The 26,014-nt window shown below is 51.2% G+C and overlaps 1 protein-coding gene across 1 annotated transcript; it reads left to right on the plus strand.

Annotated features, from left to right (window-relative positions):
* Window positions 1-1,262: 1,262 nt before the first annotated feature.
* On the plus strand, window positions 1,263-23,845 carry ZBTB47 (zinc finger and BTB domain containing 47). Its single transcript, XM_065666927.1, has 6 exons — window positions 1,263-1,737; window positions 11,536-12,909; window positions 16,181-16,328; window positions 16,902-17,017; window positions 17,438-17,582; window positions 17,747-23,845. The coding sequence occupies exons 1-6, from the start codon at window positions 1,735-1,737 to the stop codon at window positions 18,112-18,114; spliced, it is 2,154 nt and encodes a 717-aa protein (XP_065522999.1). The 5' UTR covers window positions 1,263-1,734; the 3' UTR covers window positions 18,115-23,845.
* The last annotated feature ends 2,169 nt before the right edge of the window (window positions 23,846-26,014 follow it).

Raw genomic sequence — 26,014 nt, forward strand, 5'->3', positions numbered from 1 at the left:
TTATGTAGCTTCTGGAAAAGTTTCCAGGGTAGAAGACATGCTGGATAGGCCAAACACTCATCTCACGAAAAGCTTTCTGATAGGGGAGAGGTGCTGGTGGCGTCGGCCAGGATTTTTTCCTACAGAGTGGATCAGGGTTGGGAGCAAGGAAGGGCATTAAAAAGAATTAAATATATTAAATAAAGCCAGTGGAGGCAGGACGTGGCTGCAGCAACATTATGCAAAGAGCTGGACACATCTGGAAGATGTTACTGCACACAGCAACCAAGGCAGAGTCTAAACAAGTGCAAGACGTTACCACATTTGTGTCTGCAAGAGGGAGTGGTTTGGAAGGGGAGAAGAGCCGGGAAAGTGGGATGAAGATGCAGCAGCATGTGGGCTCTGCCCCCAACCCTGCTGTCACCCTTTGAAGCTGTTGTGTTTCTCTGCTGTTAGGGTGGTAGAACAGAATTCATTTGCCCTGGGCATTTTGGATGGTGTCTGCACGAGTGGTGAGGGCAGAAGTGGGTCTTGGAAGTGGTCAGCACTCCAACATTGGGTGCTTAATGGGTCTTCTGCCATGGTGGAGCCCAGCGCCGCGGGGCATCAGACATGTGAGAGCACCATGAGGACCCTATATGTTGCCTCCCTGGACCCACCCTCCATGTCTGCTCCAGCTTTCCCCCCTTCCTCTGGGGGGACCCAGCTGGGTTGCACTGAGATGCTAAAACCCATTCGCAGCTCAGCATTGGGTTGATCCAAGCAGAGGAAAAAATAATAAACTCCTGCTTTATTCTGGGGAAGTGAGGTAGGGGGTGGCTGTGCCCCACATTCCATGGCCAAAAACCATCCTAAAAACAAACGTGCCTTAAACACCCTCCCCATCTATCTCTACCTGTAGGGAATGCCATTTCCCCAGGCAGCAGGATAGCGCTCCAAAAGTCCCTTTTCTTAACAAAACCAACCTTACCCCACGGCTCCCCAGACTGGGGGTTTATGCCCCAAAAAGCCTTTTCGGTGGTTTTATGGTTTGGTTTTTTTTTGGCCGGGTGCATGTGCCTCAGTTTCCCCCAGTGGGGCACACAGGATGCTCCCGGGTGCATGTGGAAGGGGTGCTCCCCGCAAGACCTGGCTGTAACCCGGGGTTGGGGTGCTAGGACGATGAGGGGGGCTCTCACGCGTGGGGTGAGTGGCAGCGTGTCGTCGTTGTCGTCGGAGCCCTGTCCCTTTAAAGGGGCAGCCGCGGCCCCATCTGATGCGGCGGCTCCAATCAGCGGCCCCGGGGTTCCTGGCAGCCGGAGCCGCCGCCGCTCCGCATTCCTCCGTCTTCCTAAAAGGGGCGAACATGGCGATGGGCAGGATGAGGTGAAGAGGAGAAGGAGGAGGAAAAAGAAAAGGGGAAAAAAAAGGAAAACGAGAAAAATAAAAAAGAAAAGGAAAAAAGCGGGGGAGAGAAAGGAAAAAAAAAAAAAGGAAAAAAGAGGAAAACAGGGACGGGGGATGCCAGCAGCAGCGGCGGCGCGGTGATTTCCTTCCCTCCCCCCTCCTCTTCCAAAAGGAAAAAAAAAAAAAAAAACCAAAAAAACCAACAGCAAAAAAGCCAGCCAAAAAAGAAAAAAAAAGGCAAAAAAACCACCCCGCATCCAACCCAGCAAACCACCCATCCCAACAGTCCTTGTTTTTTCATGGAGAGCAAAAACCCCAGGCAAGCGGAGGAGGACCGGGACTCCTTTGCGCGGAGACCTTTGCATCAAAATGGTAGAGCTTGCACACCCCCCCCCTTCCCTTCCTTCCTTCCCTTCCCTTTTCCTTGCTTTTTCCTTATTTTCCTCTTCCCCCTCCTCCTTCTTCCCTTCCCTCCCCCCCCCGCTTCCTCGCGCTCCAGGGGCTTTGCTGACTTTGCAAAGGCCTCCGAAACTTGCCCAATTCCTTGCAAGGGCGGCGGAGGTGGAAACCGGGGGGGGGGGGGGGGGGCTGGGGAGGGGGTTTGCATGGGCGAGCCGGTGGCATCCTTACCGCGGGGGGGGGTGGGTGGGTGGGACGGGACACACGGACACGCGTGGAGGGGCTGGAAGGAGCGGGGGGTAGGATACAAACAGCGCAGCCCATCCATGCAGTGGGCCCGGTGCTTCCTTGCAAGCAGCTTTGGTGGGGGGAGAATGGGCTGCATGGGCCCCCCCTTGGCACAAGGTGGGGGGGGAAGGTTTTGCATTCGAAAATCGCATTAAAAATGTCGCCGTGTCCCCCGCCATGCACGGGCTGGTTTTGCGGGGGGTGAGGGGATGATTGGGGGGGGGGGGGGGGGGGGGGCTGGGCTTGTTCTCCCCACCCCGATGTGTTTTGAGAGGTGATGGGGCTGATGCGGGGAGGGGGGGTTTGGCAGCGGGGCCAAGCCCACCTCAAGGCCCCCATTCGTGGTCAACGGCGAGGTTTGGGCCGCGGCGGAGGGGCACAGACGGTACTTTTGGGGCCGCCTGGTCGCCCAGGCCGGAGGATATGGGGTTTGCTGGGGTGGGGGGGGCGCGGGAGCAGCCTCTCCCTTCCTCGGCCCTTTTTGTTCCCCGGATGACTCCTTCATTTTGCTAATTCCTCGTCCCTGTGTGCATCCCCCCCCCCCCGGTTTGTTCCTGCCGTGGGCCCCCCTTCCCAAGGGGATCTTGGGGATGCTGGGCTCACCCTGGCCCCCCAGAGGAGTGAGGCCCGGGGAGGGCGCAGCATCCCGCCCTGCTCCGGGTTTGCAAAGGCATTTTCCATGAATCCTCCTAAAATACAATAGTAATAACAAGGCAGGGAGGCTGGTTGCACCGGGAGCCTTGCAGCAGTGACCTATTTTAGCAGCCGGTAGACTTTTGAGGGGGGTTCGTTTGACTTGCAGAGAGCAGGCCTAAGCCGGGAAGATGCACAGGGAAAATCCCTTGGGATGTGCCGTGCCCAGGAACCGCGGTTCCAGGTGCTCTGGTGCCTCCCCCGTCCCTAAAAGTGCGGGGTTGTGATTGCCCCAGCGATGGCTCCGTGCCCGTAATAACACCCTGGAGGCGTTCGGGCGGCTTTTCAGAGAGGGGAAGAAAGTGCAAGCTTGGAAAAATAGACACAGCTGAGCTGGTGCAGGAGGTGATAGCCGGGATGCTGGGATGGAGCCTGGCACTCCCCGGCTCCGATACTGGGGGTATCCGGGGTCCGGTTTGGGTACGTGCTGGCCGCACTCGGCCTGTGAAATTCCTGCTGGCATTAATCAGTTCATGAAACCGCCCCTGCATCCCCTCTGGAGGGAGATGCTGATGGACCTGGGGATGCACCGGCGTGGTTTGGGGGAACGTTTCATCCCCGAGGTGGGAATGGAGATGCCCAGAACCCACCTGAGCGGGCAGCCCTGCGAGGAAGGAGGTGAAAAGCTGGGAATTAAACCTTTCCTCTGCCCATGGCCTCAGTAAGAAACAGAGGAAAATTTGCTTCACAGAGCAAAAATCCTCCTTGGAAGGATGTTAAGGGAGTTTTTAAAATTTTATTTTTATTTATTTCCTGGATCTGGGGTTGAAATCGTTTGCTGTGTGCAAACATTTCGGCTCTGACCATGGAGTTTCCCTGAGGATGCTGGCTGGGCTAAACACCGTTCCAGGGGCTTTGCTGGGGCATCCGGAGGGTTCCTGTCGCTGCCTGGCTTGGCTTCAGGACTGAGCTTTGTTCTCCCTGTGAGGAATTAACGGCGCGTTAGGTTATTACCAGGCAAACGCCGGAGTCAGGCAAGATAAACGGCCTTGTGTTTGTGTCTCAGGTCTGGAGGAGAAGCATGTCACCCCCTTCACTAAAATAACGCGCTGCTGCCTTTAGAGATGTCTTCTTTGTAAAAGGGAGGGGGAAGCCGGAGGTTGCCCGTGAATCGGTTAAATATTGGTTATTTTTAATATGCGGATTTTTCTGCTTAAGAAAAAACAGGAAAAAAACCCTCTTGTGGATGAACTGAATGTGTCAAAACATCAGAGGGTCTTTGAAGGTTCCGGGGGAATTGCTGATTTCCCCATCCTCCCTCCCTGCTCATGCTGGAGGAGAAAACTGAGGGCTCTCCTGCACTGCTGCCTTTAGGCTTTTCAGATGGGGATGTGGCGATGGCCGTGACAAAGTGCTCTCCAGGAAGAGCAAGAGCTGAAGTTTTTGTTTTGCTTCTGCATTTGTGTAGTCCTGAGAAAGGGAATCCCCTAAGTCCCCTGTGTGGTTTGCATCTTAGATGTCCCCTGACATCCCATGGGATCTGTGGTCCCTGAAAAGCTGGAGGATGCTGGTGGTGAGGATAAGCTCGGGATCTGTCTCTGTACCAAATGTCCCTAATTTTTCCTCTCTTATTTCTAAAGGAAACCCATTGCACTCCTGAGTGGTGCTTGCAGGGCAGGGCTGGCCCCGTTGGGTTTCCTGTGTGGGGACACCTGAGGACTTCTCCCTGTGTCCTTTTAGGCTGCTGTTCCGTCTTCAGCTGACTTCGGTGCTTCAGCTGCCTATGGTCAGACCTGAGTTGACCTTGGATATGGGGAAGGACTGGCCATGGTGGTACAGATAGGATGGGCAGAAGACTTAATTACAATAAACTGTTTTTTTAATTATTATTTTTATTATTGTATCTTTTGCCCAGAGCCAGGGCTACTGACACCTTTTTCTGGGTTAGAGCCCTGCTCCCTGAGCTGATGAATTTGTTGGAAGAGCCATGATAAAAATAACCCATTTTAATGCATGTTCATAAAAATCTTGAAGCGTTGGTTTGGAAGGATAGCTGGCAGAGAGGAACATGGCTGGAGCTTCACAAAAAGCCCCAGCCAAGGTTGGGTTTAGGATGGAGCTGGGGATGGGGACCATCCCTGGGATCAGCGTGAGGCTCTGGAGAGGATGCTGTAGGATGGAAAGCTGTGCCCAGGGTGCTGGGAGAGGCTCAGCCTTGGACCTCTCTGGCAGTTTTGTGGTCTGGAGTTGGGTTTACGGTTTGATGGGAGCTGGGTGTGGGCAAACCTTGGAGGTGTCACATCCCATCTCACTGTTGCCCCACCTGGAAGGTTACTGTGGCTTCCCCAGGGATGGAGACCACGGTGCTGGGCAGGGGAATGTGCTGTCCAGTGCCAAGGTAGTTCAGCAGTGTATTGGAGGAGGCCTTGTAAGTCTGTCCACCTTGCTTTCCAGGGATCTCAGCCTCTTCCTGGCTACTGTATGGCAGTGTGTATGTTGGACTGGCTCAGGGACACGATGGCTTCAGGTTATGCACAAGCAGTGCAGTGGCTGCGCCGTTGTACCCGTCCATGCTCCCTGCACTGAATCTGGGGTCCCTGGGTATCCTATGGGTCACAGGGGACTCTGTGCACCATCTCCCCCATTGCATCTATCCCCTCCTTTGGTGGCACTGGGGGCACCCGTAGGGTTGCGAGGGAATGATGCTCACCTCCTCCTTGGCCTCGCCGGCTCGCGCGGGGCTGGGCAGCGGTTCGGAGCTGGCCCCTGGCGCAGCCGCTTGGCCGACAGCCCGGCTGGGGAGGTCAGCGTTGGGTTTTGTCCTTGTTTCCTCCCTCGATCTTCCCTCCGCTTGTTTTTCTCGGGCAGGGGAGGGGGGGACAGTGGCTCTGTGTGTGTGCGTGTGTCCCGGGCTCTTCCACCCCAGCAGTGACTCTGTGGCAGGTCCTGCATCCCCTGGACAGGAGGACAGCATCGCATCCCAATGTCTGCTCCTGTGCCAGGGTGGTGGCTCGGGGATGTCTCCATCAGCCGGGTGTCACTGGCTGTGCCAGGCACTGGCGGGGACCCTGTGGCTTGTCTGCCCTAGCTGTGTTCGGTGTTTGCAGGAGGATGCTGGCTCTGCCAAAATCCAGCAGCATCCGTTTGTGGTTTAACCCCAGACCCTGCTATAGGCTTAGCGCAGAGCTTGGATTGCCCGCAGAGCTTTTGCACTGCATATTGGGTCTGGCTGCACCCAAAGAAACGCCTTTGGGTCCTGACCAAAGGGACAGGGACAGACGGATGGGTGCATCCAGCCCAGTTTTGGTGCCTCTGCCCTCCCTCCAGAGCAGAGTGATTGAGACTTATCCTGGGCTGGAGATAATGTGGTGCTGGGCTGAAGCCTCAATATTTTTTGCAGCAAGGAGGCTGTGCTTGTGCAGAGGATGGGGCTCGCCTTCACTCATGTCGGGATGGATACGGGGGTTACTGGGCTGACCTCAGGGCTTGGTCCTGTCGCCCTTGGTGGAACAAAGGGATGGTGTCCCTGGTGCCATCACGGTGGTGCATCTGCAAGGAGCAGCTTTGCAGCATCACCTCACTGGACCAGTTTGGGGATGGGGGATGATATCAGGGTTGTCCCATCTGTCTGTCCTTGCAAAGCATCATTGTAGTTTTGCAGCTCTGTGTGCAAAAGAAAAGAAGGATGCCAGAGACGGTGGTGGGTTTGGGAAATGAGAAGAAAAAACCCTATAAAATAAATAAGAAAGCAACCAGCCATTAACCCTCAGTGGGCTGTGCTGCTGGGAAGCCAGTGCCCATTCCCAACGGGATGAAGCCTGGTGTTGCTCATCCCCCCTCATCCCCCTGTTCTCCCAGTGCTGCAGGTGGCTGTGGCACTTACAAGAAAAGCCCAAATAAACCTTTTCCCTATTTGCAGTGGCGGCCCCTTGGCTGCATGGGGACAGGGATGGGGGAAGTATTTATCCCCATTCCCTTGCACTGAGGATGGTCCTGCTGGGCCTGGCACTGCTGCTGGCTTCCCAGGCTGCTCCCTGGAAAAGCATCTTTGAGCTGAAGCCTGTAAATGCTGGATGCTATTAAAAAAGCCCTAGAAAACAACCAAAAGGGAGGGGAACAAAAAAAGCCTGTGAAACATCTGACTGTTCCCCAAGCCAGGCTAATGCTCTTCTTTGCTTCTGTAGAGGCTGGGAGGTGTTTTTTGGGATGCTCAACACCCTGGAGTGGGACAGGCTTTGGGAGCATCACTGAGTCCCTTCCTCTCGCTTCCTCTCTCTGAGTACATGGCTCTAATTTGGGCAGCCTCAAGCCTTTTAGACAGGACGTAGAGGAAAGTCATCACGTTAGATAGCGTGTCACCACCATCCCAAAGGACTTGGCCATTCCTGGCCTCTGGGATGGGACCATTCCTTGTGAGTGCCCGGTGCAGGCCCGGCAGCATCCCATCCCAGCGGGCAGGATGCTGGCGGTGGGTGCTAGGGGCCGTGTCGGCCGGCGCCTCGCCAGGCGGGGCTGTGGCCGAGCTATTGTTTTCCCTTCCTGCTTGTTTTTCCGGACAACCCTCCCCTAATTAAATAAAAACACTCGTTCAGAGAAGCAAAAAAACCCCTACCCCCAGCACGGCGCTGTGCCACGGGAGGGCAAAGCACCCATGGGAGAAGCACCCAGGGAGGGCGGCGACAGGCAAGCAAAGCGGCGAAGGTAGGTGATAGGCAAGGGGAGCGTGCGTTGGGATGTGTTTTATATCAGTGCCAAGTTTCCATGCATGGCCGTGGTCCAAACATGGGTGGTTTTGGCGATGTATAGTCCAGGCAGTGCTGCTGGCTCTGGGGTGGCTTCATGCTGGTGCATCCTGGTTTTGGGAGTCGGTTTTTGAAAGACGTGAGCACCACATCATCCTTAAAAAAACCCCAGACCCTATGTAGCCTCAAAACTATGGGGATAAAGGCTAAAGGTTTCATCCAAGGGTCTTGAAAGCAGAGGGCAAATAGCACAGGGATGTGGATTAAAAAATCAAAAGCGTGGGTGTCTTTGGGTTTCCTTATGATACATCTTTGTATCACTTGAAATAATCTGTAAAAATAGGGGGGTTTAACATTATTTCTTTCTTTAGCAAAAGTGAAGTTTTGGGATTGAATAGTTTCAGCTAAGCTCTTTCACCCTGCAATGCAGCGCTATTCAAATTGAGGATAGGACACGAGATTTCTTTGAGGAGCAAGTGCTAATACCGTATTCAGCTACTCATTAAAGCACTTTTCTTTAATGCAGGTTTAATACTGAAGGTCAATGGCAAATGTTTTGGTGGTTGCAGATGGTATGGAAAAACAGATTGCTGTTTTTCATGGGAGTCTTGGTGGTGAAAAACTTTAAGGAAATCCCTGGATTTTGTGCTGAATGCAAACCGGTTCACAGGCAGCTGGTCTCACCACCCTGACCCACTTGAAGCAGGGGCTTGTGGCCACCTAAATGTGCCTTGTATGCCCCCAAAACCCTATCCTTTTGCTAATGCCGGAGATAGATACTTGTGATGCTCGATACTCCAGTGATGGGGCAATAGACATGACTATAAATAAATAAATAGAGAGCCTGGTGAATGCCAGAGGTGGCCTGGGGGGTCTGCAGATTTGAGTATTTAAATATGTCCAGGGTGACCCAACCTCCTGCTCATCCACAGGGGTATGTTGCTGCAGGAGCATTTAGGGATCTGTGAAGATAAATAGTATTCCGTCTTAGTACATTGAGGTAAGTCCAGCAGCAGCCCACTTTCAAGGGAGGTGATGAGGTGTTGGTGGGGCTGTTAAGGGGAACTGAGGCACGGTAGGGGATGCAGGTGTAAGGGACGGTGCTGTGCTCAGGCTTCATCTCCTGTGGCAGTATTTTCAGTGGCTTTGTTGGAGAAAGGCTGCCCTGGTCCAGTGAGCATGAGCATCTCCTTTGGCCACCATTCCTGTATCACTCCTATCTCTTCTTCACATCCACTACCATCAGGGCTCAGTTAGGTCCATCCCTTTGTCCGCTCTCACCCTGAGCATCCTCCCCATTCTCCAGCTGGCTGTTTTGGGAATGGACTTTGGCAGTGCTGCTTGAAAATGCTGTGAAAATAGCGCTGGAGGGCAGTGTCGGGGCAGGGAGGGCTGTCTGGAGGCGCTGCCGTCCCCTTGGCATGGGGACCTCACGGACACACTGCTTTCGAGTAATTTTTATGGGTTGCTTTTTTGTGATGATGATGATGCCGGGGCCCTGTCCAGAGTTCATTGGGGGTGGTGGGGATCAGTGGTTTTAGGGTTTGCTCCAGTTTCATAAACCATTGAACACCCCAAGTCCAGACTCGGAATGGGATGGATGACCTGCTCCTGCAGTGGGCCGCTCGTGGGACTAAACCCACCCAGGTGGTGATGGTGGAAAAGAGCAAAACTGTGATTTCATTTTTTCAGTAAGTGTCTTTTAATATGTTTGGGATTTAAAAAAAAAGAAAAGTATATATTTAAAGTATTTGTTTTCCCAGGGGAAGGGTGATGGATTTAACCTTCCCATTAATCCCGATTAATCAGGCTTCTCTGCTCCGGTGCGGCAGCAGGAGCAGGAGCTGCCAGAGGGGTATTTTAAGGCAAGCTGGGGTCTTTCTTGGGATCTCACCCCGGCCGGCGCCTCTCGCCTTGGCTGGGGCTCCGGGCAAGCTCACGGAAAGCATCTGATAGCAATAAAGAGCAAAAGCCTCCCGCTGACAAGCCCATGCTGAAGTCACCGACAGGACGCGGCCAAGACACGCATTGTCCTCGCCGCTGCTGGGACTGATTAGAGCTGCCTGGCAAGGCCCGGCTCTGGGTGAGGGATCAGCCCCTTTTGCCAAAAAACCTCGATCTGGAGCAGAACCCAGCTTTTGTTTTCCTGGCTGCCCTGTGCAGAGACGATGCTGCCCAGCGGAACCAATTCCCCCTGTTTTGCATCCATTTCTCCATGGCTGTGACCGTGCTGAGCTCGGGGCATCCTATATGGGGAGTGAGGTGAGATGGATCCCAGGAGGAAAAACCTGAATTCAACTGGGTTTTTTTTCATAGCGCAAGCAAAGCAGGCAAGTCCCTGGCAAAGAGCAGACCTCTCCACTTGAAAGCTTTTGCTGTCCCTTCAGCGCTCAATACATATGATAGCGTTATTTATTTTCCTGTGTGTCTTGGGGGGGCTGAGCTATCCAAGTTCCTCGCATCGAAATGTCCTTGGCAGTTGCAAGGCTCAGAAAATAGGGGGGTGGAGGTGGCAGATGTTCCAGCTGCGATGCGGCATTTTGTAACAAATATGTATGTAGAGTAGTTATGTATTTATATGTTTATATTTATACAGTGTTTTAATATATATGAAAAATGAATCTATAATAGAGATATAAAATATATACAGAAATATATATAAGATCCCTTCTCCCTCTTTGCCTTACTCCAGGCCACAGAAAAGCTGGTTTTGTCCTGTTTTCCCCCTGGTGTGAGTTTGCTGGGGCTTGCTGGGGCTCTCTGGGGCCCTCTGGACAATGTGAAGCTGACGACCCCATTGGTTGGGTGGGTTGGTTATGGAGCATAAATTCAGTGAAAATGAAGAATTTTGGCAGGGAGGGGGAGCATTTTTTAAAAAAAAAACTTGTTGAGAAAACAGAAGAAAACACCCTTTTTTATTATTTAAACATTTTTGTCTGCGTGTGCTTTCGCCTTTGGCTCACAAAAACAGAAGACAAACAAATTGTGTCTTGCTGGAATTCAGGGGTTGATGAAGAGCTGCCATTTGTTCCAGAAAAAAGTTGGAGCTGAGAAACTCTTTCTGAAGTGTAAGGTGGAGGGTAAACCTGACAAATTGAACCCTCCATTTCTGCCACTGTTCTGCACCGTGTCCTTGGTCACATCTTGCAATGGTGTGGAAAAGAGGATGTTAATGTGGCTGGATCCTTCTCCGTCCATGAACTGGGTGTTCAGCACAGCAAGACAAAGGGAAGCAGAGGGTAAGGGGTGATCCCACCTGCTTTTAATACAGGGCATGAGATTTAGAGTGTGGGACATCCCTTGTGTTTGGGATGCAGCTGGCAAACCCATCCTGGGGCTCAGTATCCCCAGGAGAGGTGATGGATGTCCAGAGGTGGTTTGCACCATGCAAAATACATGTAAGTGGAATTAAATACCCAGCAAATGCAGTCTGGGAAGTGTTGGCAGTCACAGCATTTCCCAGCCTGGGGCTGCTGCTCCCTGATTTGAATTTTTCCAGGTAGTGCCTTTCCCCAGGCAATTTAAAATGGGCATTAAAAAAGCGCATAAATCATCCCAGTGAATCCAGCTAGGGAGTTAGCTGCTGACGTGAGTCAGAGCACACGGTGTAGTTCGGGAAATATGAGAGGTTACTGTGTTTTATGTAATTATCTTGTAGAAGCAGGGAGATTTAAAATCCTAATTTCCTTCTATTTAGGGGGTTAAGTCTCAGCTGGTGCCTAGAATTGGCTTCCTGCATGGAGCAAATGTCCCCCTGGGGTCTCCACCTGGTTTAGGAGATCAAGGCATCCCCTCCACTGCATGACATCTCCCCTGCACGAGTGTGGACAGCTGAGCCAGGCTTTGGACCAGCTTGGTGGTGGGGTGGCCATGGTGCCTCCTACCCCAGGCTGAAGGGATGTCAGTAGGTACCTGTGTGACCTTGACCTATCCTTTCATTGTGCTTTCTGCTTCTTGGTTGAGTCTCCTGGAATGAAGTTGGTGGTGGAGCTTCTTGGTTGGTATCTCTGATTTGGGATACATGGACAGGGATGGGTGGCATGGCTGTGCGGGTGTTTTCCTGGGGAAAGAGCCCTCTTGAATTATTTTATCTCCTTCCTCCCCACAGCTGATAGTCGAAAAAACGACTGACTACCCTTCGGCTGAGTACTCCCTGGTGGAGGATGTAGCCCTCCACTTCACGTGTTTGATGGACAGACTGAACGAGCAGCGCCTCTTTCAGCCGGACCTGTGCGACGTGGACATTGTGCTGGTGCAGCACAAGAGCATCTTCCCAGCGCACAAGGGGGTCCTGGCAGCCTACAGCCAGTTCTTCCACTCCCTCTTCACCCAGAACAAGCAGCTGCAGCGCGTGGAGCTCTCTCTGGAGGCTCTCACCTCACAGGGCCTCCAGCAGATCCTCAACTTCATCTACACCTCCAAGCTCCTCGTCAACTCCTGCAACGTGCAGGATGTGCTGAACGCGGCCGCCGTGTTGCAGATGAACAACATTGCCTCCTCCTGCCAGGACCTCCTTGACACCCGCTCGCTCAGCCTGGCCACTGACATGGCCCTGCCTGCTGAGGGCTGCGCCGGACCCCCACCCTACTACTGCGAGATCAAGCAGGAGGTGGATGCCCCCCATCCCAAGATCTACGCCCGGGAGGGCAATGACCCCTATTCAGTGCGGGTGGAAGATGGCACGGGTGGTGGGACGCTCCCCCCTGGTCCAGCCAAGCAGTACTACAAGGAGGAGAAGGATAGTGGTCCAGGTACTGTCTGTAAGATGGAGGGTGAGGAGTCGGAGGAGGACCTGGACAGCCAGGGCTCGTACAACCGGGAACAGATCATTGTGGAGGTGAACCTCAACAACCAGACCCTCAACGTCTCCAAGGGCACGGAGGGGAAGGGAGCTGCCAGTGAGGCAGCTGTGATGGGGAGGCCTGATGGTGATGGGCGAGACACAGAGGAGGATGGGGAGGAGGAGAATGAGGAAGGGGAGGAGGAGGAGGAAGAAGAGGAGGATGCGGAGGTGGGTGAGGAGGAGGAGGAGGAGCACAGTGAGGAGGAAGACCTGGAGGAGACCACGGAAGAAGAGGATGATGACGACGATGATGAAGATGCGTCAGAAGTGAAAAGGGAAAAGTGTGGGCAGCCCCGCAGAGGCAGCCGGGCCTCCAAAGCCACCAAACCTGCCATGGCAACCAGGTCCCAGGAGATGGCCAAGGTGGAAGAGGAGGAGGAGGAGGAGGAGGAAGAAGGGCAGCGAGGGAGGAAGAGGAAAAAGGAACAAGATAGTTTGGGCCAGAAGGTGAAGCTGGAGGAGAAGCAGCACTACCCGTGCAAGAAGTGCCCCCGGGTCTTCAACAACCGCTGGTACCTGGAGAAGCACATGAACGTCACGCACAGCCGCATGCAGATCTGTGACAAGTGTGGCAAACGCTTCCTGCTCGAGAGCGAGCTGCTGCTGCACCACCAGACTGACTGCGAGAAGAACATCCAGGTGAGCCAGCCCTGGGGATGTCCCGCCACGGGATGGACATCCCACCAAGGGGAGAACATCCACCATGGGGTGGAGCATCCCACCAGGGATGGACATCCCACCAAGGTTGGGGCATCCCACCAAAGGAAGAGCATCCCACTATGATGGGACGTTCCAGTGTGGGAGGGACATCCCACCCACCATGGAGGACATCCCATCCAGCTACACCATGGCTATTTTTGATGTTGTGGTTGGCACATGGCAGACGGGAGGGAACCTCGTTTCATCCTTATGACTTGTATTCAGGCTCACGAGGGTCCCATGGTGGTATGGGATGCGAGGGTTTGTGCCAGGGGACTGTGGCTTCCCCCTGGCTGGCCGGGTGGAAGCATGGAGTAATTTTTGAGGAGTGATTTTCCTTTGAGTTTATTCAGTTAATCTGGATAAAACACTGCGAGCCCCTGATGGGGACATACTCCAGCTGTTCCCACCCAGGCTGAAACCAATTTAGCTTAATTCAAAGATTTGCTGACACAAGTTAAAATGGTTTTAATCTGCCTTTTGTGCTCTTTAGCTTGCGTATTAGCGAGTTTCCGGATGCATTTGACATCCATTCAGGGCTTGAGCTTGGTGTGTCCTTCACCTAATGCTAACGAGATTGTGTGTTTGCAGACTGACTCTGTTAAATCACTGCTATTTTGGAGGGATAGGTAGGCATCCCATCAGAGCAGCAAACGTGTGTTCCTGCAGACCCCTCCAACCCATCCCCTAATCCCTGACGAGCTGGTTTGTGTGATGCTGCTGCTATTAATTAAAAAATACCAACTTCTGGACAGCTTTGCCCATCATCCTTCCACCACCAGCCAGATTTTAAATGATCTTGCAGCCATCCTAGGTGAAGGGGACGCAACCTAGGCACCGGGAGCCCTTTGCTGATGGTACCACAAATAAAAGGGGAATGAAGCGGATCTCAATGTTAGGGTGTGTGGGGAACATGGAGACAGGAGCGGTCTTGGATCAAGTGGGTGAAGGAGCTGCTGCCTGCACTGGCCCTTTGACCCTGAAAAATGCACAGTGCCGGGGTAGCTTTTTTTGGATGCTTTTTCGCAGAATGGGCGAGCGCAGCTCCGACACCCGCATCATGGTGGCTGTTTCAGAGCCGATCATAAAGCCTGCGCAGTTAAAGTGAGTTTTCCCAGAACGTTTCTTCAGCCTCATCAGCTTTCCTGATGGATAGCATGGGGCTGTCACCTTACTGGTTCCCTCCCCCCTGCTTTTTATCCTTTTCCCAGATTGTTTCTGGATAGGATGAACCACAACTGACTGTGTAGTGACCTCTTTCTGCAGAAAATGTGGATCATTACCTCTTACTTAGTTGAGCGTTTCTAATTTTACAAATAGCCAAATTCACTCCAGTTGCTCTGATAATACTGAATAATTTCATCAATATACATCGGAATTATAGCTGGATGGAAAAGGGATTTTTTTCAACTCTATACCTATAATGGACAGTCTTTTGTTTCTTGGTTTTCATCCAGATATGTGGAGGGACCATCGCTCTTATCCCATTCAAGTCTGCTGCTTTATTTCCCTGTTTTGCCCCCAGATTTCATCCATAATGCTTTAGGTGTTAGGCTTCTCCCTGTGATGGTTTCCCATCACTGTCCACAGGCCTGCAGACAACGTAACAGGCATCCTGCCTCCACCGCCTGAAAACTGATTTGTCCATTGCTCTATTGGTTGTTTCTCAAACTCTTTGACCAGCTTCAGTATGGTTTTACTCTTAACCTGCAATAATTTGTCTTCTCATTTTTTAACCCCCTCATTCGAATGCGACTTCTACATTTTCAAGTGATGCTTTCTTATGGTAACTGAAGACAGAGCTCAGCGCTCCAGGGTGCTTGGTCCCAGCCTGGGGGTTTTCCTACATCTGCTGTTTTCCTTCTACCTTTAATTTTAGAATTCCCCTGCACCCTTTTTCATTTTAAGTGCAGGAAATGGATATTGATGTGTCTTTGATGTCAGGCTCTGGTCCTGAGTTTGTCCTGAAATATCTCTTACAGCAGAGATAAAACTGTTCTTATCTGTGGAAATATATACTTAGAAACAGTAAAACTCAGAGGACTCCTCATGACAAGGTGAAGATGATGGATGTTGGAATGCTTCTGTGACCCTAATTTTGCCTCTTGGGTGCCTAAATAGAAATATATATGGAGAGATAGTGTGACTACATGGCATAATGGGATATTTTCCATGGTATCACAGCCTCATTTGATACAAAATCTGGTCGAAGCCCATCAACGAGCATCTGTTCCTCTGAGTAGGAGGAGAAGCCAGAGGAAACCCTCCCCAGGCTTATTGGTACCACTCAGCCGTGCTGTTGTGAGATGCCTCCAAGGCATGAATTACTTTCTTAACACATTTGTGAGGAGGAGGGATGGTTTTATCCTTGTTAACCAAGAGGAAGATGAGTCATGGAGAGATGAAGATCAAAGAGATGACCCTTGGAGGAAAGAGAGACCCTTAGTTCCTGGCAGGGCGCCTCAGCTGCTTGCTGCCCGCCATCCCTGTACTCCAACAATGGTCTCCTGTGTGGACCTGGCTCTCCAGTGTTTCCCTGGGCACTGAGTTGATCTCACATGCTTCAAACTGATCTCATGCCACAGCTGGAGGTTTTCCTGGGAACTTTCAGAGAAACGTCAAACTTGTCGAAACTGAAGCAAATCTCTGCCGTAACTTCCTGGGGGAAGCTTTGCATGTCATGTTGTTCTGCTTGTGCTGATGGACTGGTTTTGGGGTCCATTTGAGTATGTTTGGAAAACTCATTTGGTGGTAAAATATCTGTAATACCTGCTGAAGTCTGAAGTTGTGCTCCCTGGCTTGGGCTTCTTGTTCTTGTATTCTTTGCAGCCTTCTAATGCACAGAGGATTGTGTTTTGTTTTTTTTATGTAATAGCATAATTGTGTGCAAGAATTCAATCCCCAGCTGGGAATAGAACCTTGGTGGGTGAGCTGCTCTTTATGCAAGTCCTAATTCAGCCGTTGTTGGAGATGCCATGTCCTTCCCTGAAAAGTCATTGTTCCATCCGCATAGAAATCTGACTTTTGGAGGTTTTTAAGTGACAAGGTCTGTAGCGGACTTGCTGGTCATTAGGATTTTTGATGTCTTAGCTATAGTTTCCTAGTGATGTTCTCTTTCACTGGATTAAGCTGATAGCCTGTTAAGATGGAAATGCTGGTGGTCTCTGGGCACGTTCCCCTGCTTCCTTACCCATCCCCTTTCTCCTTGCAGTGTGTGACATGCGGGAAGGGGTTCAAGAAACTCTGGTCCCTCCATGAGCACAACAAGATCGTTCACGGCTATGCCGAGAAGAAGTTCTCCTGCGAGATCTGCGAGAAGAAGTTCTACACCATGGCCCATGTGCGCAAACACATGGTTGGTGAGTGCGGGAGGCACCGGTGCCACAGGGAGACCTTGTTAGGGGTGTTCATCCATCGTTTTGGCAATGAAGGGTGTTTTTTTGTTGCTATTGTGTTGGGAGTTTAGGGCTGGGCTTACTCTTGGGGGAGCTTTCTCACGTCAATGCAGAGGCATTGAAATTTGGCCCAGTATTTAATACTGAATGTATATCTGCTCAGTGCTGGTTTGGAGCATGGTGCTGGGAAATCACATTTGTTTTATTTAACCAGAAAAAAAGACCTCAGAAGTGATCAAAGGAGGGTTTGAAGTGCAACCATCCTTCCAGACTGCACCAGTGCCAGGCTTTGAATAGCAAATTGCACATGACAATGGTGGTTGGGTCCCTGGGCTTGCAGACACCAAAGAGATCCAAAAATGGGGGGCTTGGCAAACAATGTAGAAAGTACCTGAAATGTTGCTGCTGTTTATATTCCCAAGATGGTGTTGGATTTGCTGGGGTTGGGCACTGATGTTGGGAATGGCAGATGGGACTTGGGGAGACGGATGCTGGAAGTGCAAGGAGGACTCCTGACACTGCTCTTCTCCACTTCAGCTCACACCAAGGACATGCCATTCACCTGTGAGACCTGTGGGAAGTCCTTCAAGCGCAGCATGTCCCTTAAGGTCCATTCACTCCAGCACTCCGGGGAAAAGCCTTTTAAATGCGAGGTAAGGTCCTGTGTGTCTCCTCACCCGGCATCTTCTCAAACAAGGACATAGCCACTGATCTGGGGAAAAATCATCACTTTTTGGAGCTCCCCCCATGCTTTGTGCCAGTACAGCTGTAGGGATGCTCCCATGCTCTTCCAGACTTTGCATCGCCTCCTGGTTTGAGGGTCCTACCAACCTTATGAAGAAACTTGTCTGATGCCATGATCTGTCCCTCCAGCACCTGGATTTTGCATCCAACCCCATGCCCATCCAGCCTGCACACCGGGCTGGGTATATCTTAAAAAGCTATTTATTTGGGTTATTTTTTTGGGGAAAAAAGTGATTTCTTGCACTACTTCAACATGCTGGCGATTTTGGGGGTAATGTGGGGATGTTCTGGGTGCTCATAAGAAGCTCATACCCTTCTCACTTCCGCAGAACTGCAATGAACGCTTCCAGTACAAGTACCAGCTGCGCTCCCACATGAGCATCCACATCGGCCACAAGCAGTTCATGTGTCAGTGGTGTGGCAAGGACTTCAACATGAAGCAGTACTTTGATGAGCACATGAAGACGCACACAGGTGAGAGCTCCCCGCTTTGCCCACAGCCCCTGTAAGCAGGCACCCGGGGGAAAGGCAATGGAATGGGGTTGCATCTTTGGGAGGGTGGCAGGATGGGGTTTTGGCAGCAGACAGCCCAGACACCAGAGGACACGAGCTTCTCATCTGTCTTCCCCCATCCTTAGGTGAGAAGCCCTACATCTGTGAGATCTGTGGGAAGAGCTTCACCAGCCGCCCCAACATGAAGCGGCATCGCCGGACCCACACAGGCGAGAAGCCCTACCCCTGTGACGTCTGTGGCCAACGCTTCCGCTTCTCCAACATGCTGAAAGCCCACAAGGAGAAATGTTTCCGCGTCAGCAACCCCTTGGCTTCGGACACGGCCGTCCCCCAACCTGCCACCAGCCCTGCTCCGTTGCCTCCCGGCCCTGGTGTCTCCCCCCTGCCCCTGCCACTGCTCCATCCCCTTCCACAGACCCTCCCTCCTCCTCCTCACCTACCACCACCCCCTCCCCTGTTTCCTGCGGGCAGGGTCAATTCAAACAACAACTAGGTGCCCCCATCCCGGCCATGCGCCTGCACAGACTGCTCAGCCCTTTGGGAACGCCTCCCCCCAGGGGAGCCAAGGCTTTGCTTGCTCTCTACCCCTTTTCCTCCTTGTTTTGGGGTTGTTTTGGTATGTTTTACCTTTTTCTCACCCGTCATTCTCCACAGAGAGGGGGAGCAGGAGGAAGCCCCCTGCACAGAGGAGCATGGGTGTTGGGGGCGGGGAGCTGCCATCCGTCCGTAAGGGTGTAGGTAAAAGGCGTCGCTTTCTGTTACATCTTCCCATGCATCAGCTTCATCTTCAGCCAGGATGCTGGTGGTGCTTGGAGGAGCAGGATGCTGCGCCGTCCGGGGTTGTGCTCACCGGTGGTGCACACATGCTTGCTAGCCGAATGAATGCCTGCCGGTGCTTCGATATTTATAATAAGCCGAAATCTAGTTAGTGGTGCTTGAATCCCTGTACTGTAAAGCTGGTCTTTCAATCCAGGCTCTTTTCCCAAGAGGCTGAGAGGTGAGCACCACAGAAGAGCCCCCGCCAGCTCTGTCTGCCAGCCCTGGTGGCCTGCGGCGGGTGAGCAGATGTTCCTGTTGGAAAGCTGTCAGCCTGCTCTCATTAGCAGCCCTTGCCACGTCTTTCTTCCCTGTGACAGGTTTTCCTCCTAGGTAGGCAAAAGCACAAACACCAGCGTTACATCCTGGGGCATTGGCAGCTCACTGCCGGTTCATTTTTGGGGTGCCCTAAGGGAGTCGGGCTCTGGTGTTCCCTTTCTGCTAATCCCAGCAGGAGCTGGGCTCCTGGGGATGCTCTGGAGTTGGAAAATGTCTCTGGGAGAGCTCAGATGGCCTCAGGACCAGCAGGAATGTAGTCTGGGATAGAGAAGAAGGATGCTGCCATTTCTCAGCAGAATCGGCCCAGAATAGTGCCTTAACAATTTGAATAAACCCCTGTCTGATGGGTGAGCTCCAGGCTAGGTCCCGTTGCAAGGTTCAGAGCTAAAGCCAGACCACATTCAGCCAGATGATTATGTCTCATCCTCCAATTCATTGCCTGCGTCGCTCTCCCAAGCTTTGCCACTCCCTTTGGGGTTGTCATCTTTCCCTGCCCTGGCTTGGGGGGATCAGTGAGGGCTGTGTTTGATTTGGTGATGTCCCATGGTATTGGTTAGCACTTCTTTGGCCATGTTGTGTTTGTTGAAGCTGAGTTGGTCTTTGGTTTCACTTCAAGTTGGCTTCATGCTGGTGGTAGGAGGCTTTGCTGTTAACTTTTTGTTGGTCCAAGCTGGGTATCTCAGTGCTGTGCTTTGCATCAGGGAGTCACGCTTTGGCCTGTCCATGGCTGTGTGGTCTTTCTTGCAGGGGAAATGTCCCTTTTGGAGCTGGGGAGAGCTGCAGGGGCTGCAGAGCATCCAGCACGGGCAGAGAGGTGCTGGCCAAGAGGTAGTGTGCATAGCAGTTGATGTCTTGCTGTCAAGGCCAGTGCTGTGGATGCATGTAGTCAGGTCATGGAGGAAGTCGTGAGCTATTGGTAGGCAAGAAGGAAGAGAGGACCTTGAGCAGGCTGCAGGAGCACTTTCTTATTTGCATCTTGTTCTGGGTGACAGCAGGGTGCTGGGCACAGTGGGCACAGGCCACATCTGGCCCTGCAAGAAATCTTGGTGCTTTGTCTCCTGGCCTAAATCAGCAAAATGCTTGGGCAGCATTGAGGCTGTCCCTGCAGAGATGGGAGGATTCAGCCACGTGCTCGGGGGCTTTGCTGAACGGGAACATTCAGGAACATTGCCCTGATAGGGACAGGACAGGGGAGCATCTGCAGTTGTCCTGACTGCTCTTTGACAGAATGGGTTAGGTGACTATTGTTCCCTCCTGCTGAGTGGTGGTCCCCTGTTCCTGATGTCTCCAGAAAGCTCGCTGCTCTTGTAGGTGTTAGCATTTTGGAGCAACAAATCACTTTTCATCTTCATGTTGGCTGGGGTCCTGTGGACTCCCAGCATTGCAGTCAGTGCCAGTGGGCTTGCTCTCATCTCCATCTGCTTTGAGCACATGGAGGGTGCTGTGACAGAGCTGCCTCGCCATATTGATCTTCTCAGATGGGTACCAAAGGCTTCTTTGCTTTCCTTCCTCCGTGACCCTGGGGCTTATTAGGATGGCGCAAAGCCTTCTCAAACACACACCCGTAAGGGTGGTCTTGGGGCCATTGGCTTTCTGAAGGGACCGTGATCCAGAAGGGAAGACGACTGTTTTAGAGAAGCATTCAGTGATATCCATGGATGTGTTGGAGGACCTCAGTAGAGTGGTCCATGCTGTCTCCTCCTCCACTGCCTCCCAGATCACATCCCCTAGGACTCCCTTGTGCTTCTGACCTGTCACACTCAGCCTTGAGATGGGATAGGAGCACTGCACCCCAAGGAGGGCTGACCTTGCCTGTATGGTCTTTGTGATAGACTGCATCAGCCTACCTGCCTGTTAGACTTCTGCCCCCAAGTAAACACACCAACATTTGCTCCCTTGTACCTGTCACCTGGAGGTGGCTTTCCATGTCCCAGTTTGTCCTCTCCCAGTGAGGACCTGTCCCACTTGGATGTCACTGTGAGATGAGAGCACCTTGTTGAGGCTAGAAGCCCAACAGAAAGCCCAGTGACTGATCCCATCTGCGTCTGATCCCCTTCAAGAGCCTGCTCATAGAGCCACTTGGAGACGTCGAGATGTGACCATGCACACAGCACTTTGGAGAACCAGATCCCTGCTGCTCCTTCCCCTCTCCAGGGCTTGGGCAGTTCCCAGGAGTCCTACATGGCCTCTGAGCCCTTTTGTCTACACCCTTACTCGGCCCCAGTGTGTCTCTTCATGTCTGGTTTTCGTTAATGTACTAAGAGCTCAAAACGAGTCAGTCCCGCATCTGTCCCTGTTGGCACCCGTTGGGTTAGACAGGGCGGGAGGTGGGGGAGTTGGGTCCGTTGTTTTCAAGCTTTTTATGGCTTATTTTATTTTTTTTCTTTTTTTTTTTTTTAAACTCTTGCACCTTAATCTCTCACATCCCTTCTTCCACAGACTGCGAGGGTGGAGAGGGGCTTGATTTCCATTACGCAGTTCATGAATACACCGCAGCACAGTGCTCAACTGACAACTCTGCCCGTGCATCTAACCCCAGACCTGTCTGGGTTTGAAACTCCCCCCTCCGCTTTCATTTGAACTCTGGGAAGGGAGGGAGACATGTTGGGGGGGGGGGGTGTCATTTTTTGGTTTATCTATCCCAGGAGCCTGGTAGCACAGACCAGTTAGCCTCATGGTGCCCATGAGGCACAGCTGGCCCTTCGGACCACAGCCATAACCCCAGCGCAGTGGGAAGGTGGTGATGGATGGACAGCCGGCAGGTGGGAACGGCTGTGACAGTGCAATAGAAACGAGCATCCGCTGCTAGACAACTCCACTGATTAAACTCTTGGTTTGCCTGAAGTCGAGAGGGAAGGATGGACAGACAGACGCCCTTTGTTCACACGGACGGAGAGAGCTTCCCCACACGCGGCCCTGCCTAGTGACATATGACCATGGTGGGAATTGAGTTGAACTTGCAAAGGAAGAAAATAATAATTGAAAAAAAAAAGGAAAACAAAAAAAGGGAATAAGAACAACCTCAGTAGCATGGAACTTGAAGGAAATGAATGAAACCCCAAGCACTTGCCTCAAAACTAATTTCTCATGCCTGGTGTTTGGCTCTGTATTATTTTACAGCATTCAGTATCGGTTGCCCAAACATGCCAAGTTACGAGTGTATCAGTGGCTCTACTAGTGTGAACAAACTAAATGAAGCACTTTATTCTGTATAGATAAGGGAAGGCGGGGAGGGGAAGCTTGGATGCTTTTCGGAAGCATCTTAAGTAATGTTCTAGGAAATGTATTATTATTACTTTTTTTTTTTTTATGACCATGTGTAATCAATATATGTTTATCTTTAACTCCAAGTACAGCAGTTACTCTCTTTGGGATTGTGTGATGAGGGGGAGGCTGAGATGGTTGGGTTAAGTCCATCAACATGGGGCCAACTGGGGCAAGTCATTGCCTACCGCTGGAGCGGGCAAGTCTTGCTTCGTTGACAGCCCCATTGGCCAATGTCCGGGAGGTCCCAAGAGGTGCATCAGAGCTGCCTTCCAGGGCACAGCTCACAGTCAGCCTTGGCACTGAGGGCCCAATCTGCATCCCCATCCCGAACCGTCTTCTGCCTTGGGGTGCTGGGGCTGCTCTCTGGGCCACCCGTGGGCAAGACAAGTCATGGTAGGGTAGGCTGTTTCGGGTTGTCCCTAGAGGCCAGGTCCTTGGCCATGCTTTTGGCCTCTCACCAAGGCACGTCAGCTCTGACAGTGGTGAGAGGTCAGAATAGGGCCTTTCCACTGCGTTCTCCCAGTCTGGAAGTGTTATGACTGTTACCAAAGAGGTTGCAAGTGGAAGGACTGAATCAATAAACAATTTGTCTTTTATAAAAGAAAAAGTAAAGCTCCACCACTTTCTTTGTTACCTTAATTTTTATGTTTGGCTTGATTTTAAAGGCCCTTTGCAGGCAGTTGTGTGAGTTGTCAGCCAGGCAGGATGGGCATGTTGAGTGCTGCTGTTGCTTCCTATGTCTAGACTTTGTGTTGGGTTTGGTGGGAGGTGAGTGTGTGTGTGTGAGACAATTAGACTGTTGTTGGGCAAACAAAACAGCTTTCCAGGAAATGGTGATGAGTGAATAGAGGTAGGGGCTCAGTGTTTGCAGCCTGGAGGGGGATATTAGGGAGGGTAGGGGCTGATGTCCTGGGTCCTACTGGCCCCAAGAGGTTTGGGTGAGCTACAAGCTGCGTGTCTCGGAGCTCCTTTATAGGCAGTGCAGAAACCAAGGAGCCCATCCAAAAGCACCCAGTGCTTTTATTGATTTAAAATGGAGTGGTGGGAACTTTGCCAGCCGATATCAGCACTGATATTGGGAAGGTAAAAGGAGGAGAGATGATTTTTCCCACCCTTGGGATGCACCTTCTCTTTTGCCACTGGCATTGGCTGGAGAAGATACCCGTGGGGGAACCTGTGCTCCTGGAGCTGTGCGCCGGGCAGCAGCAAGCAATGATGCCTCTCTGAGTATTCATGTTGGCATTTCTTATCTGTGACTGCCTTTGGACTGAAGCAGCCTCTTGGTGCGGTGGTGGTCAGCATCTCTGGGCCACGCTATTGCTTGGTGACATACAATTTTGCTGTCTTCCTTGGGCCAACACTGGCTTGCATGTACTGGTTTTGCCCCTCCTTGATCAAGCAATGGGGTGTTTCAAGCTCTTCCGGGTCCTATTGTACAACAGCTGTTCTTCCTTTTATGGTTTCTTGCCCTGAGCCAGTGGTGGCATCTCCCACAGCTTTATAATGAACGTGAACCATGCAAGAGCACTAAGCTCCTATTAACTGTATTCCTGATAGACATTTGCGAGGTGAGTGACCAAGGATGAGGACCAGTTTTAATCACCACTCCTCAAGCTAATAACAAGGGACCACTCTGTAACAACTCATTGAAGCTCAGCAACATTCCCCATTGAATTTAAAGGGCCCAGATTTCCCCCAGGAGAGCCAAGCAGTGGGTGGATGGGGATTAACCGTCTCTTAGGAGCAAGTGTCAACAGCTTGCCATTCTGCATCCAGCAAGAAGAGCTTTAAGCAAAGGTGTTGATGTCTAATCCCAGGCAGGAGGTGGTGTCCTGCCACTGCAATAAATGACTGTTGAGAAATTGTTATTCTATGCATGGATTTCTTTTTATTTCCTCTTAATTTTTCTTTGCTGCCATAGGCTATTCTACATTTGGCAGACTCAGCTTCTATTAGCTTGGGAGTTGTCCACAAGAATTTCTGCAGAACTGGGTAGAATGTGACTTTTTCTTCTTTTTTTTTTTTCTTTTTTTTTTTTTAATTTTCCTTTTTTTTTTTTTTTTTAATACTTGATAGTTCCAAAGGTTTTTGTGGCGTTTTTTTGGTTTTTTGTTATAACCTATTTTGTGACAGCCAGTCACCTTGGATTTATTCTTGCAAAAATATTTCATTACTCTTCTGATGTGATTGCCCTCTAAGGAGATTATCCTGTAACTTTTTAAATCCTTAGAATGAAACCAGGACAAGACTCTGGTCCTTTTCCTCATGCCAAATTGTCTTTCCTGCCAAACTTGTTTGAGTTTCTCTGTGCTGCGTTTTGAACCTGATGAATCAGCCAGATACGATTTGTGATGCCATAATTTTCATGCCACTTTCGGGGAATTATTTTGCAAGGTTTGTATTTGGTGGTGTTTTTATTACTGATTATCACTCCTGTTCATGGTATCAGACCATGTAGGCACCACTTCCTTCTAATCCTAGGTAAGCTTCTACTTCTCCCGTCTCTGGAGAACAGCTGTAAGGATATGAATGCTAAAGTTTCAGCTCCCAGACTGGGGGAAAAATAAGAATAAAAGCTGGGGCTCTGCTAGGGCTCTCCGTGGAGCTTGCTTGCTGCATATGTTCATCACTGCTTGCTCCTTCTGTTTAGTTGCTGCGGACATTCAGTTACAGCCCTGTTAACAGGCAGACACGGGAGATTTCTTCTGAAATAGCATAATAATTTATTTTTAAATAAACCACTGGTCAGATGGTGTGGGCATGAGGAGATTTCTGCTCTAGCAGATCTTTGTCCTGCTGCCAGTACAGTCATGTTCCTATCAAAACATCATTATGGATAACTTTAAAATAAATACGCATTTTTCCTCAGTAGGACGCTCTCCTAGAGCCAAGCACATCTGAGATCTCCATGAACCTCGCAAACTAGAATACTCTTTAAAAAAAACCCCAAAAGTCATAACATTAAAAATATGAGAAACAGCATAAATATAAAACCTTTCCCTGAAAAACAGCACTTGTCCATCCATAGGTGGGGACACTGTAATCTGTGATTGAAGATGAGGAGCCCAAAAGGCTGAAGATGAACGCACATGGCCTCCTGTTCCCATCTCTCCCTGCTTTCCTACCCTGCTACTTGCTCAGGTCTTCCCTTCCTGCAGCCCTTGTCTCCTGAAGGTAAAATACTAAGACTCTTTTCATTGCAACTTCCAGTGTTTCTCCTGCCCATGCTCACTTGCTCTTTTCTTGTAACTGCCTCATTCCAACAACCCTCATCACTCGGAAACTCATCAAGGCTCCCCCAGGTCACAGAATCACAGAATCACAGAATCCCAAGGGTTGGAAGGGACCTCAAAAGATCATCTAGTCCAACCCCCCTGCAAGAGCAGGGTAACCTACAGTACATCACACAGGAACTTGTCCAGGCGGGCCTTGAATATCTCCAGTGTAGGAGACTCCACAACCCCCCTGGGCAGCCTGTTCCAGTGCTCTGTCACTCTTACAGTCTCTCCTGTACTACTTCTTCTACCCTTCCTTTTCTTCTCCAAGGTGGGCTCTAGCACTATGTTCACAGCTACCTTAATTGGGAAAATATTTCATAGGCCGATTTCCTTGGGGAATGTCAACTTAGTCCCTTGGGACCCACTTTCTGCCTTCACTGTCAGCTGGGGAGGTTTAGCAGCAGATGAGAAGATAGGGAAAGCATGGAGAAAGAAGCAGAATGATCCATTTGTCCTGTCTAGTGATAGTGGAACAACGGATGGCTCCATGCTTCTCAGTCTACCCCAGCTCCTTGCAGGCTCCAGATCCCTTCTCTCCTTCTCTAGTTATCTTGTGAACATCTTCAGGTTCCCATAGGGCTTCAAGATAATTTCCTCCCTTTCCCATTTAAGTAAGTGAAAAGGTACCAATCACAGATGCAATGTCCTACACAGTATGCAGATGTCACATCTCTGTGCTGATAAGCATGGCCTCACATCCCCCCATCCCTCCTTGCCCCAGACCCCCATGGAAAATAAATAAAGCAGGCTCTG

Source organism: Lathamus discolor, chromosome 2 (assembly GCF_037157495.1).
Source record: "Lathamus discolor isolate bLatDis1 chromosome 2, bLatDis1.hap1, whole genome shotgun sequence".
NCBI lineage: Eukaryota > Metazoa > Chordata > Aves > Psittaciformes > Psittacidae > Lathamus > Lathamus discolor.

Bases quoted from the DNA above. Each gene is read 5' to 3' on its own strand.
- ZBTB47 (XM_065666927.1), top strand. The intron at 12,910-16,180 runs GTGAGCCAGCCC...TTCTCCTTGCAG, and splicing joins ACTGCGAGAAGAACATCCAG to TGTGTGACATGCGGGAAGGG. The intron at 17,018-17,437 runs GTAAGGTCCTGT...TCACTTCCGCAG, and splicing joins AAAAGCCTTTTAAATGCGAG to AACTGCAATGAACGCTTCCA.